At 35.7% G+C, this 14,769-nt stretch overlaps 1 protein-coding gene across 1 annotated transcript; it reads left to right on the top strand.

Moving 5' to 3' along the window:
- The first annotated feature begins 12,578 nt into the window (after window positions 1–12,578).
- On the top strand, window positions 12,579–14,531 carry LOC143566392 (protein PTST, chloroplastic-like). Its single transcript, XM_077053118.1, has 8 exons — window positions 12,579–12,647; window positions 12,811–13,105; window positions 13,190–13,279; window positions 13,359–13,427; window positions 13,503–13,608; window positions 13,695–13,783; window positions 13,867–13,979; window positions 14,106–14,531. The coding sequence occupies exons 1-8, from the start codon at window positions 12,601–12,603 to the stop codon at window positions 14,206–14,208; spliced, it is 912 nt and encodes a 303-aa protein (XP_076909233.1). The 5' UTR covers window positions 12,579–12,600; the 3' UTR covers window positions 14,209–14,531.
- The last annotated feature ends 238 nt before the right edge of the window (window positions 14,532–14,769 follow it).

Raw genomic sequence — 14,769 nt, 5'->3', positions numbered from 1 at the left:
CTCGACTGAAAAGGTGAGTATTCGCCGGAAATCGTTTTGAAGATGAAGAGAAAAGTGAAAGTGTGGATTACAAAGGACCCTCCCCCCCTTTATATACTAATCGCAATTAATGCGATGAATTTAATGCGGAAGAGAGAGAAATCGCAGGTGCAATGAAACTATGACACGTGGCAAAAAGCAAGCTGGCAACAGCTGTTGAAAGGACGCGTGCCATTAATTTCGCGGCCACGCGCCCGAAAAATCGCGCCCACGCGCCTGAAAAAGCGTCTGGAATGACCATGTACTGTCACGTCACCATAACTTCCTGCACGTCCTGACACAGTCAGAAGAAACCGTCGGACGACGTTTCAACAGCTTGGACTGTTCTTATCCTTTCACCAACTCTTCGAATTTCAAAATTTCAAAAAGATTCAAAAGTAAGCGGGAAAATACCCCTTACCTTAGCAACCAAGTAACTGTAAGACAGGTGCGAGTACAGTGTTAAGGCAAAACCCTTCACATACTTAGCACCTGCAGAGAATTGAAGCCAAGAATTCCTCGGCAACCAAGTAACTATAAGACGGGTGCGGGTACAGTGTTAAGGTAAAACCCTTCACATACTTAGCACCCGCAGGGAATTGACGCCAGGAATACCTTGGAAGTAAAGTAACCGTAAGACGAGTGCGGGTACAGTGTCAAGGCAAAACCCTTCACATACCTAGCGCTCCGCAGGGAATTGAAACCAAGAAGGATCTTCTGGGCAATGCTTGCGGAAACGGGAATAACATCCCCGCATAGCGGGAACGTCGAGAACTACATTGTTTGAAGCTTCAAGATGGAATTGGTGGTTTTAACATAATTGATCACTATGTTCAAAACTACCAAAACCTCATGGAGAATCCACACAAGTGGGACTCAACGCTCCTGACTTGCGAGGAGGTTACAGACCTACCCGCATCATACCCAAAGATCAAGCAGGAAAGTCGGGAATTTCTGCAAGTGACATAAGGACTTCCGCGGGAAGAATCCCCATGGAAAACCTTAAAACTAAACCCTTTTCAAAACCCTTTGCTTAAGTCCAAAAGTTCACCTCACTTTATTAAAAATTCATGAGAAGAACATTGGACTGGGGGGACTTGAAGAGGTAGGTCTCAGCAGAGCCCAGTTGGACCCGTAGGACTCACCTTGAAGAGAGACGTCTGCGCAGAAACCAACTGGATCCGCAGGACCCACCATGCTCAGAGACGTGACGTCCTTACGCGCTGTACGCAAGCTGTTCCCGCAGGAAATGCCTCCCAATGGTGAAGTACTCCGCCTGTTCCCGCAGCTGCGGATACAAGCCATCAGGGAAGGCCACCCGCGCAGCAAGGCTACACGCACAAGGCACTTAGCTCTCAATAATTCAGTAGTCACCTGAAGGAATGAGCAAAGCCGGGAACAATCCCGAAATAAGCCAGTCCGTACGATACTGGAGGATCTTTTGTACTGTACCTGACGAGGTATGGGCAAAAGATCTGACCAGAGATACGACAGCTCATTGACAACAGTATGGCGAGCAGCATGCTCTTGTACTGTATGTCACTATTAGCCGCTGCCTACTCACCAACTCCTGTCATACCACGTGCATAGCCGGCAGTTGGTGGAAAAGGAATAGTACACAGCAGGCCTGGTCACTGTCAGCCGCTGCCTACCCACCAACTACCAGCATGGCACGTGCGTAGGCCACAGTTGGTAGAACAGGAATACTATTCAGCCGGCTATACCTTCTTGGAAACCTACCTTCGGCTATAAATACCCCAAATGGTATGATCATCTAATCTCATCTTGTATCTTACATCTTATACCTGATATCTGCTCTAGCAATCTCTTAATATATACTTATATTCAAGAGCAATCTAGTCTGATTCTCACGCCGGAGGGTGGTCACAAGGAGGAACCCCCCCTTCTCAGTGACGAGCTCACGGTGTCTATTTTGCAGGTTATCAGAAGAACCATCTTTGCCGGATCTAACCCCTCGTGGGAAACATCTATCTAACCCCCAGATTATCCGTAATCTGCCCGGGGCCGATTAGTGTTTCTTCATTACCCATACGGATGATAACGTAAGGATCGCTGGTATTGACATCACGAACGGCAAGGTTAACACCTTGGTGGATATGAATCCTAAGAAGACCCAACAAGTGCTCCATGATCAAGATCTAGATTAATTAATTGACTTATATATGTACGTACTGTGCGGATTAATTAAACAGCAAAAGGAAAAATAATTAAACAGCAAAAGGAAAAAAAGAAATGAAGAAGAAATAAAGAGAGAGAGTTTGAATGGAATGAAGTGTGTTTGGTTTAGGGTTTTATTTATAGAGGAGCCAGGTGACTGGCAATGACGAGGTCTACCTAGGTGGAACATGTAAACGAAACAAAGGGTTTTGTTTTGTTTGGTTTGGTTTGGTCTGGTCCGTTTGTTCGTGTGGGCCACTTCAAACCTTCAACTTTCTTACACTATTAATTAATTAAAGAATTCATTTCAAAGGTATAAATTTGTAAAATTAGCTTTCGATTTTAGTTTTACTAAAACAGATATACGAAAATAGCTTTCAATTTTGGTTTTACTAAAATATCATACAACAATAGCGCGGTACATTCCGAAATTCCATGCGTAGAAACATGTGATTAATTATAAGCGAAAAAGTTATGCGACTAGGCATAGAATTAAATATGTTATTGCTAGAAGGTATGGGCATCCCACGAGAGATAAATATGACGGCTCGTTGGCTTATATGTAAGACGGAAAATCAAGTGATAGTTTTCAACAAAGTGAATATCGTTTTTAAAGTGACGGAGGTTATAAAATCTTAGTAATTTCTTTCGATAAAAAATAGATTTAGTCATTAATCAAATCCTTAATTATGTTGGAAATATTGTTCTAAATTTTCATTTTATATTGTTGTATTGCGTTCTCTTGTTTTAGCGTCTAGTGTCTTGCCTGCTAGTTATGGCGGTTTGATGAATATGTTGTTTGAAAAAATATAAAAAGCAAAAAGGTACGTTTAAAATATAAAAAGTTAAAAAGTATTAATAATTTATTTTTAGGTAGTAATTCAAATATCCAAAAGCCAAAAGTTTTTGAAAAGGTATGTAAATAATGATCACTAAAAGACTAGTAAAAAATTTATATATGTTAAAATTCATTTATAGAAATATAAAATGACTTTTCATAAGTATTTAAAACTTGATTAAAACTTTTCAAATCTGATTATGTTAGAAGTGCGTACTTTATTGAAAGTTAGTTTTTTAGAAATATTAATTAAATTTATTAACACCTAATTTTTTAAATACTATTTAAAGTTTAGATACTTTGATGATTAGAATAGGGGCAATAAGACTGTACATTATTAAAGATTTATTTAGTGAACGAGTTGCACTTGCACCAAAAAATGAGGTTGTTCAAGAAATTAGCAAACGTTTATAATCCATATTTTCGGGAGATGAAAATATTATCATTTTTCAGATGGTATATGTCAGCCATAAAATTATACGTTACAAGAAACTATAGTCTCTTGATGTTTTAAATGACCTCAAAATCTGAGGTAGTCAAGTCATATGTTAGTTTTAAATGTTAACTAGAAAATCGGTCTATTCAATGAAACAAAACTACATATGAAAATACAATATGATAACCGTGCTATAGAAGTCGAAATCATATCCAGAAGTAATATTAAAACTCATACTTTTATTCATAAAAAAATCCTACACTTTTAGATAAAATAATTAATTTCAAAGAATAAAATTTTCACTTTATTTTTGTTTTGCAATTAAGATTAATAAAAGCTAATGTCAATCATTATAGATAGTTGATTTGTTTTTAGACAGTTATTTTAGCTTATGGTCAGTTATATGTTGCATTATCTAAAATTTAAGGCAAAAACAATATGAAACTACTAAGTTTTGATATAGAAAGTAAAGTTATAAATAAAACTACAAATATCGTGTCCAAAGAAATGTTTTGGGATTTATGAATTTTGTAACAACTTTTTAATTCTATATTGTGTATTGTGTAATTTATCCTATCATATAATATATATTTATATTTGTTGAGCATATTATTTGTATTTTATATTGTATTATTATTTAAATAAAATTATTTTATTTTAACCCGTGTGCTACACGAGTAACTAACCTAGTTTTTTTTATAAAAGCAAAAAATCAACAAACACAAACACAAACACAAACACAAACACAATAACCCATTAACCCCTCAAATGGCCTCACCAGAAACCCACCTCCTCCACCTCTTCTTCCTCATCCTCCACCTCACCACCACCACCACCAATCTTACCACCTTAATCTACAAAGGATGCGCCAACCAAAACTTCCAAAACCCACTAGCCACCCAAAACCTCAAAACCCTTTACACAACACTCGTCTCACAATCATCCACCACCACCTTCTTCAAAACCATCGCTGGAGACAATGATTCACCCACCACCATCACTGGTCTCTACCAATGCCGTGGAGATTTGTCCAACGAAGATTGTAACACGTGTGTTATCGCCGGCAGGAAATTGGTCGGAACTTTGGCAAGGTATGTATGTGTGTTTGAGAGAGAGAGAGGGCCCACACGATTTCCCATCCGCGCCGGCCGTTGCAACAATCTCTTCCACCGCGCCCAGCCCTCAACGACGCCCCTCTACGGTGTTCCACGCCCACGGCGTCCAAAAAGACCACCCCATCACGGCCCATAGTGGGTGGTCTAAGAGTTTAGAAGAATATGGTTATTTATGCAAGTTTATTTTAATTACTTTTCTCTTGAAAAACAACTTGCAGTGCAAGGAAAGTCGGTTAAGAAAATGTTATCATTGTATACCAAGAAAAAAATATATGTAGTTACCAAGATTACATACATCTAATCTCGTGAGCTACTCGTATATATTTATTTTTACAATATTGACCCTATAACTTGTTAACTTGTTAGTGATTTTAATGTAATTAAGGATTAACTTGTTGATCAAGTTAATTGTAATATGAATCTAAATAAGTCAGGTACGGGGTGCACAATTATTTGATCTTACTATAATTTATAATTCTATTGGTACTTAGGGGATGGGGGTTCCAAGAGGGCAACGCCCCCTTGGCGAGGGTCCGGAGGCAGCAACCCTGGTGACGGGGTGCGAGGCAACCCCTGGTAGGGTCCAAGGGGCAGCGCCCCTAGCTGAGGTCGAGCTACCAGGTCGATCATCTTGGAAAAATTTTCGGGATTCTTCAACTTGCTTGGAAAACCCTATAAGGGCATGCGAGTCCGCTCATTTGTAACAACCCTCAGCCGCTACCCTTTTCCCTCACCCAAAATCGCCCTCCGTCATTAAGTTAAGCCGCCGCCGCCGCTGCTCATTCTCCGGCCAAGATCCGCAGGCCAACTGTTCGAGCAGCTTCGAGGTAGATATTATATAATTCTGCTCGTTTTCGCATACATAATAAAAACGTTAATTTCTTTAGTATTAACTGTTATTATCGAAAACGAATTTTAAAACTGAAGTTGGGGCTGGTACAAGGCTTACAAACTGAAATCATGTTATACGAGGCTATGGTGTTTTTGTTTTGTTTTTGAAGATGATGATATGTTCACTAGTAATATATAAATTACTTTTAATTCCACCTTTCTGTTTCTTTTTTATTATTACTATTACTATTACTATTACTATTACTATTACTATTACTACATCATAAAGTCCCTAAAAAAAGATCAAGTGGGTTTTGAGTTCTTTGTCAGTTTACGATTTGGGATTGAACCACCTATTCATTTGTTTTGATAATAAACTATTTGAAATATTTTATTAATCTTTTATTTAACGAAGGAGTTATAAAAGAAAGGAAATTAAACTCTTTATTTTAACAATAATAATAGGTGTTCACACGTTTACTATCGTTCTAAGGATTCTTTCTTTCGGTTATTGGCATTCGTCAATTCAGGTTTGGACCTCTTAACAACTTATGTGTACGGATTTGGTTTCCATTACTTCGTAATAGGGAATTTTAATTCGTTATTTAAATTGCTTATGTGATCATAGTGTATTTAATGTATATATAAATAGTTATATATGGATATATTGAATTATTGACGTATTGAACAATTGATTGCGACGCACCACCAGGTGACGCTCTGAAAAAGTGATAGCGACGCACCGAAAGGTGACGCGCTGAAAAAGTGTATGTGACCAAGTGAATGTGTTTATTCTTACCTAGTGAATGTGACGAATTGACCAAGTGAATGCGACCAAGTGAATGTGAATTATTGAATGTGTATGTATATATATATATATATATTGATTGTTAGCTATTATTTAAGGCATTGCATTATTTTATAGTTGTTGTCCCACTGAGTAATCTTTTACTCAGGCGTGCATATTTTGTTTTCATGTGCGCCAGGTAACAGGGCTATCTGGAAGGATCTGATCGATGGTTCAAGGGGAAATCATAATGATTCAAAGATTTTTAAGAACAAATAACAAAAATATGTTTCGTATTTGATATTTTTGTAATTATTGTAAGCGATTTAATGTTTTGTCATTAATAAGAATCAATGCTTTGAGTTCTGACCTACTGTAAAGGTGACACGTCAGCCCTAGCGCGGGGTGTGGGAGGGGGGGGGGGGGGTTGTTAAATACGTATATGTAACTTCATGAGCTACATATGTGTGTGTATAAAATCTTTTTATACGTTTTTAACTTTATAAACAAAAGTAGTGAAAAAACTAATTATTTGGTGCTAGTTTTTTCAGTTTTCTGATAACTATATTGTCTATGTGGTTGTGGTTTTCCTATTAACTCGATCGCCTTACATGCGCTTGTGCGTTTGTGTGTGATATTATAATGGATAGCACGATTTCATCCCATAAAAGTCATGATCTAACATAGTGAAATTTGATATAACCACCTGTATGATAAAACTATTATTTTTGTAAAATTAGTAATAAGACTTAGAAGGGTCAAGTTATGCTGGTTTCACTTGAATATGAGTCAAAATAGGCAGGCGTAAAGAATTGAACACATGAAAGATGTATATATGGGTCAGGTTGGTCAAGAAAGGCAAGTCAAATGGGTATAGTCGTCATAGATAAACATACACAACTTGGACGATATGACATATCGACCGAGAACATGTGCCATAAAAGCACATTTATTAATTACACCGAACATATTATGCTTCTTCACCTCACACCTTATAGGTGTACAAAATGTAAAAAGTTGATGTGTGAATGTGAACCTTGTATTAAATCTTTAATAGAAAATCAAAGTGATATTTTCTTGGGATGAGTGGTTAAAAAACATTTTTCTCGATGTAATTTGTTTGTTTGTTTTCGGCTCCTTATTGGATCCTTTTGTTTTAATATCATCATTGTTAAAATTTTTTTTTATTAAAAACTTTTTAAATTCAAACGAGCAAGAAAACAGACTTGAAAAACACGTTTTGGAACACTTACTCTCTCAACCTAAATGCATTATCATCAACGAGAGTAATCGACTGAACGTATACCTAAACGTGTTTCATAAGAACTGCAATTGAGAGCTAAAATTAAACAATTGAGAAGATAAAAGAAGTGCCTATAATTAAACAAATGAAATAATAACCGATCCACATAACCCAAACAAAAAGTGCCCAACAAGAAGTAATTGGAGAGAGAAAAGAATATTAGATATGATAATATGATAACTAGTACGATAAGATAACATGTTATATTTTTGTTTGTTATATTTAATATAACAACTGAAGTCGCAAGGGGTGGAGGAGTACTTGAACGCATGTTGGACTACGACTTGGGCCATTGCCAATGTCTCCATTATAATAATGTATATATTTGACTTGACTTATATCGGACGTTTATATTTATAATTTATTTATTTATATTATAATCCCAACTACTAAATTTGTCTACAAAAAAGGCTATACATTATGACAAGTAAATGAACAATTTTAGATAAATTATGACAATTAATTAAGGGATTACTCCATAGAATAGTAACCAACTTTCCAAGTTGTTCCAATCAGGTCATTGATACAAACTTTTGTTCCAATCAGGTCACTGAACTTTAATTTTTGTTCTAATCCTAGATATTTTATCTGAATAGCAGGCAATCTAAGTTTTTTTTTTAATTTTCAATGTTTTTACTATGCATAATAACTTTTAAAGGTTGCGAAAATTAGTAAAAATGCGAAATATAATTTTAAAGTTTCGAAAATTTGCAAAAAAAGTTCGGAAAATTGAGGTTCGGGTTAGAACGGGTCAAGGTCGGAACAGGTCAAAACGGGTTTCGGGTTAGTTTTATATTTTTTTTGAACCAACGAATCAGCACGTTACAACTCGTTTTAACAGAAAAAGCTCGTTTAAGCGATTTTTCAGTTCGTTTCAGCACTTAACAGCTCGTTTAAGTGATTTTACAGTTCGTTTCAGCACTTAACAGCTCGTTTAAGCGATTTTTAAGGTCATTTCAGCACTTAACAGCTCGTTTAAGCGATTTTTAGATTCGTTTCAGCACTTAACAGCTCGTTTAAGCGATTTTTAAGTTCGTTTTAGCACTTAATAGCTCGTTTAAGTGATTTTTCAGTTCGTTTCAGCACCTAACAGCTCGTTTTAGCGATTTTTTAGTTCGTTTCAGCACTTAACAGCTCGTTTAAGCGATTTTTAGGTTCGTTTCAGCACTTAACAACTCGTTTAAGTGATTTTTCAGCTCGTTAAGTGCTGAAACGAAATTAAAAATCGCTTAAACGAGCTGTTAAGTGCTGAAACGAACCTAAAAATCGCTTAAACGAGCTGTTAAGTGCTGAAATGAACTAAAAAATCGCTTAAACGAGCTGTTAAGTGCTGAAACGAACTTAAAACGCTTAAACGAGCTGTTAAGTGCTAAAACGAACATAAAAATCGCTTAAACGAGCTGTTAAGTGCTGAAACGAACTGAAAAATCGCTTAAACGAGATGTTAAGTGCTGAAACGAACTGAAAATCACTTAAACGAGCTGTTAAGTGCTGAAACGAACCTAAAAATCGCTTAAACGAGCTGTTAAGTGCTGAAACGAACTGAAAAATCGCTTAAACGAGCTGTTAAGTGCTGAAACGAACTGAAAAATCGCTTAAACGAGCTGTTAAGTGCTGAAACGAACTGCAAAATTGTTTAAACGAGCTGTTAAGTGCTGAAATGAACTGAAAAAATCGCTTAAACGAGCTTTTTCTGTTAAATCGAGTTGTAACGTGTTGAAAACGCGCTGATTCGTTGGTTCAAAAACGAACCTCAATTTTCCGAACTTTTTTTTTAAAATTTTCGGAATTTTAAAATTATATTTCGTATTTTTACTAATTTTCGCAACCTTTAAAAGTTATTATGCAAAGTAAAAACATTGAAAATAAAAAAAAAAAACCTAGATTACCTGCTATTCAGGTAAAATATCTAGGATTGGAACAAAAATGAAAGTTCAGTGACCTGATTGGAACAAAAGTTTGTATCAGTGACCTGATTTGAACAACTTGCAAAGTTGGTTACTATTCTATGGAGTAATCCCATTAATTAAATAAGGCTAGGGTAGCGTTCTTTTATCAATTGGCGCCACGGGAGAGTAGGTGATTGAGGTGAGCAAATCTTCACTCAAATCAAGTACGGAATTAGTCGTAAAGACAAAGTGAAAACCGTTAGAAGTGGCCTGAGGTCAAGAGCTGTTAAAAACAATCAAGCTCGTCTTAACCACAATGACATAGACAAGCTCAAGCAGCCACTCACTTAAGGTACAATTAGTGGTCCGAGGTGAGTTATTCTTACTAGAGACAAAGTTTTGTGTATTTACATAAGATAGGTCTTGCCATATGCAATCCGCGTCGAAGACTACTATGGCTCATTATAAACTTATGATGAAATTTATCTTAACCTTGGATAGTTTAGAGCAATCACATCATACCCACTATATCCCGCTCTATCTTTAAAATTTAAAAAAAAATTACAAAAACATCGCTAGATCTCATCCACCATATATCTTCCACCGCCTTAAATTTAACAAAAACCCACACACTCTCTTCAAATATCATCAGACAAATAAATGTGTCTAGTCCTTAACTTCTCTCTCATTTATGGAACTCAGTTTATGACTTGAAAATTTCAGTGTGTATACAAATAATGAGTTGGGCGTATCTATTGTCTAACTTTTAACTCATAATAACATATAGTTTGCATGTCTCATTTAATATATTGTATCTTCCAATGAATCGTCCATCGTCTAAAATCATAATTCAGTCCAACACTTCACAAAATCTCAGTTTCTGAATTTGTCTATGAAGAATTGAAGATCGAAGTGTTCAAACACACCATGGGATTCAATAACAAAAGTTCTAGTCTTCTGTTACATAGGTGAGGTGCATTGATCCCATATGTAAGATCATTGTTTACGCCTTACGGTTTCATAAATGAGGTTCATGGTCGTCACGTTAGAATTTCTTCAATCACATAAATGAGGTTCATTAGTACAGCTTTACAATTCCATTTTAGTATAGCTTTATATTTCATTGGGTACAACTTTACAAGAAAAATAAAACATGTGAATTCAATGATGGTTGATGCATTGATACTTGATATAGTCCAACATCCAAAATGTACACCATGTCCTTAAAAACGAACTTGCACAAGCCTTGCCACTAGTATCACCTTTTACTATAACCTAAACATACATCAAATGTATATGCTAAATAAGTTTCAATTAAAGTTTAAAACTTCAAAGACATGAATATTAAGCGGGCTAGGCCGGCCCCATATCAGGCCCACTCTGGCTTTGGCCCAATTAGGACAAAGAAGTAAATTTCCCAACTTTCGGTTCAAGTCGCAAAGAAAAGCCACCAGTAGCCGTCCTACTGCCGTAGCAACAAGGTCCGGATTGGACACCTTGATTATTTACTTCACGTGGTTACCAAGACAAACAGACGAGAAAAATGTGATAGGATTTAAGACAAAAAAAAAGAGTGTATAGACATTGAATGTTCCCGTACGAACCTTGTTTGAAAGTTCATTTAGTTATTATGTCGGTTTAAAATATTGTTTGTGTTGCTTGATCAACGTATACTTTGTGTAGGTGAAAGACCTTAGACTAACTTGGTAAGACGAGGTAGATGTCAAGATGGCAATCAACCAGTAATTATTAAAAATAGAGTTTTAGAATATTAATTTTATTAATGGAGATTTAGACATGAAGATTGTTGGGTACTTCTGATGGAGTTGATTTTTCATTGGCCGTCATTAAGACGACTTATTTATTTTTCATTTATTTAATGTTGACGATATTATTATAGGTGATTGGTAAGTGGTAGATATGAAAAATATTTTTATGGCTTTAAATGTTTCTACTTAGCTTCTGGGTTGAAAATAAATGTCCGCAATTACTTGGTCAGTTTTGTTTAGATTATGTGGAGACTTTGGATCATATTCTAGCAGATTGTGTTATAGTGGTGAATACTCGGGTATCAATTTCTCAGTAGCTTGATATAGCTTTCTCCTCTTTTGTTCTCGACTTGGCCCATATTAGGTTTCGTAGAATCTTTGCTTCATCGATCTAAAGGGAATAAAATAGGTGGGTTCTTTGGAGAATGCGGAAAGACAATATCTTTGATTAAGAATAAGAAAGATTACACTTTTTTATCTGATTGTTAGTTTTTCTTTTTTATGATTTATGAATAAAACCATAAGGTAATTTATATTAGTTTAGTCGAGTGGCTTAAACGCCCAATTGTCATGAGGTCATCTTTCAGGTTCTCATGCGGCACCCTAAGAGTCAGTTGTTCGGCACCGTTTATGATACGAGTCAGTGGTTTGGTTCGACAGTTAATTCACTTGTTACTCTTGCCCGTTCTAAAACTTGTACAATTTGAACAATGGATAGGTTATAGGATTACACCATTATCACAAAAGAGGATGATTTTGATACTCTGTGTCTAACTTCATTGAGTTATGTTTCAAACATGAGACCTCAAAATTACAAACTTTAACTAACCCGCCATGTCAGCGGAGATTTGGACTAGAAGGTGAAATAAATTAATTTGGTAACGTTTATTAAATGGCTTTCACAAAAAGATGATTTAATAAAATTAAAATGGGATATTCGGAATGAGATGAGCCATAAAAAGCCTAACACGTGTCATCTACCTTCTTTGCCACACCACATAATATGTTGACACCGGAAAATGAAAATCTAGTCAGTTGACTTGAAGAACGCTAATTAATCTAGAATTTGGACTGTATTTGTGCAATGGAAGGAGTAAATGCTTGGCTTGTTACCTAGATTAAATCTGAATATCTTTACCAGTAAGCACCACTGTTAATCTATTTGTTCAAGTTTCCTATGGTGACTGTAAATAGCCTCCAATTGACTGGTCTTACTCCTTTTCTGTATATGATTGATTATCTATGCTAGGAACATACTTTTTTTAATTGTTTTCTTGGATGTTTTGATCACAATCGACGTATTAGAGATTAGGCTAAACTTTTGTAGGCTAATTTGATGAGTTCCCAACTTTCCATGATACATTGCATGAAACTCAGATCTCAAACCGGTTGGTGTATAATTTACTGATGTGTATGTATATTAGGATTTCAGCACAATGGAGTGTCATACAATGAGCACTTCAATACAAGGACTCTCATCTTGGTAAGACTTTATATTAGTTCAACTTTTTGCAACAATAACGCTGGGCTTGTTATGATCTGGATGGCTAACTGCTAACATATCTTTTTAAAGTTACGTGCTAACATATCTCGTTCTACTGCCTATATTGCGACTGATGATTTTTCTTCTGATATGTTCTTGACAGTCAAGGCGGCAACAAACACATGTCGTGGTGTTTACAACCAAATAGAATTTCAAGTCCAACAAATACACATAAATTTCACTGTAATTCGGTTCCGTTGTGTTCGACGAGGGTGTTTTGGAAGTTGTCTTATATAAAACAAGATTATTGTATGAAAAACGGCAGACACTATGCGCAATGGAGAGTACTTTGTCTCCCCACCACTCTTGAGGAAAAGTTTTCATCAATGAACAATGACAAATATGATTTGGATTCATTCTCAGAAGACGTTTCTGAACAACTGGTTGACAGCGAGCAGGTGTTTTAAGTTTTAACTCGTGTTATTAATTCTGATATTCATAACTTTAGTTTTTCTTAATGTTACTTGTTTTTTTATGGATAGTTAAAAGCACTTATTGCCGATGCTGAGAGGGCGAAACTGTTAAAGAAACTAAGTGAAGCTAATCAGCACAATCGGTATCTCAAACGTCAGGTATTTAACTACCATTTTCCCATTACTGTTATTATATTATTCCAATTTGACTGTTAATTGAGTTTACTTTTAACTGCAGTTGCTTGTAAGGGAGGAAGCATTTGCTCAATTTAAAAGTGAACTTGCTGTCACTGAACTTGAGATCCAGGTTAACTTCATTATTTTCTCTTTAATTATATGTTTTCTTTACATTCTTAAATTTGTATTTTAATTTATTTTGCAGGCATTATTAAACATGGCAAAAGAAATTGCTAGTTATGGCATTCCAGCAGGTTCAAGAAAAGTAAACGGGAAATACATTCAGTCTCTTCTTCTGTTACAGTTACAAGGTATGAATTGTAATCATAAATTCTCAAACTTTCACTTATTAGCCGGTCTAATAAATCATATATTTAATGATAATGCACGCGAAAAGGCATGCAAGAAAAGCTAAAGAAGCAAATTAAGGATGTCGAACTTGCACAGTCCAAAGAGGTGACTTTATTCTGGTCCGGCATGGCAGAGGTGTGTATTATAACTGGATTGACTTTGACCTTGACTTTGACTTTTGGCTTGGTAACTGATATTGACCCGTATTTTGCTTTTAGAGCGTTCAAGTGATGGGCTCATTTGATGGGTGGAGTCATGGAGAATACTTATCAGCAGAATATACCGGTTCTTACACGAGATTCTCCACATCGTTGATGCTTAGACCTGGAAGGTATGAAACTTTGAACTAAAAGTTAATATTTATTTTATCTGACAAATACATTAATGAATGAAGGTATGAATCTGTGAACTAAAAGTTAATATTTATTTTATCTGACAAATACATTAATGAATGAAGGTATGAAATTAAATTCTTGGTGGATGGAGAGTGGCTTCTGTCACCAGAATACCCGACTGTCGGAGAGGGATTAATGGAGAACAGCTTGTTGGTAGTTGAATAGTGTGTCAAAGCAGTTACTATCTTACCAGTAGTGTATATATAACTGAAAGTTAAAACACTCCCAAACATTCTGTATGTATGATTTTTCAGTTTCTTGTTCCGATTCTAACTATGCAACTTGTCATGCCTTTGCGTAAACAACTTGTTATGGGCATAAGGTGTCCATACTCCGTGGTCTGTTTTTCGGTCAAACCAAACCGGCCGAATTGGTTGGGTTGGTTAGACCGGCCAAACCGATTTGGTTTTGAAGGTTTGAATAAGTTTTTTTTCTTTTTCATGATTGTTACTTCGTATTATATTAATTTAAAAAGATTAATTGGTATGATGCATATACGTAAATGAATATTATTAAAATAAAAATATAACAAAGGTTAAATGACCGGTTCAGTTTACAGAATAGTTTTCAATTTCTAATCTGTCTAAACAGCGGGCAATCAAAAGTCCAAAACCAAATTTAAGACAACTAAACCTGCCCCTCCTTTCTTTTTTACCCTTCTTTTCTCTTTATCCTTTTTATGATTATCTATTTATTTTTCTAAGAACGGAAACTTGCATACAATCC

The sequence above is a fragment of the Bidens hawaiensis genome, unplaced genomic scaffold, assembly GCF_021521415.1.
Source record: "Bidens hawaiensis isolate Kalapana, Puna unplaced genomic scaffold, B.hawaiensis_p1.1 tig00022884_1, whole genome shotgun sequence".
NCBI classification, from domain to species: Eukaryota; Viridiplantae; Streptophyta; class Magnoliopsida; order Asterales; family Asteraceae; genus Bidens; species Bidens hawaiensis.
Note: the sequence above shows the minus strand (reverse complement) of the source record. Positions and strands in the feature narration are given on the sequence as shown.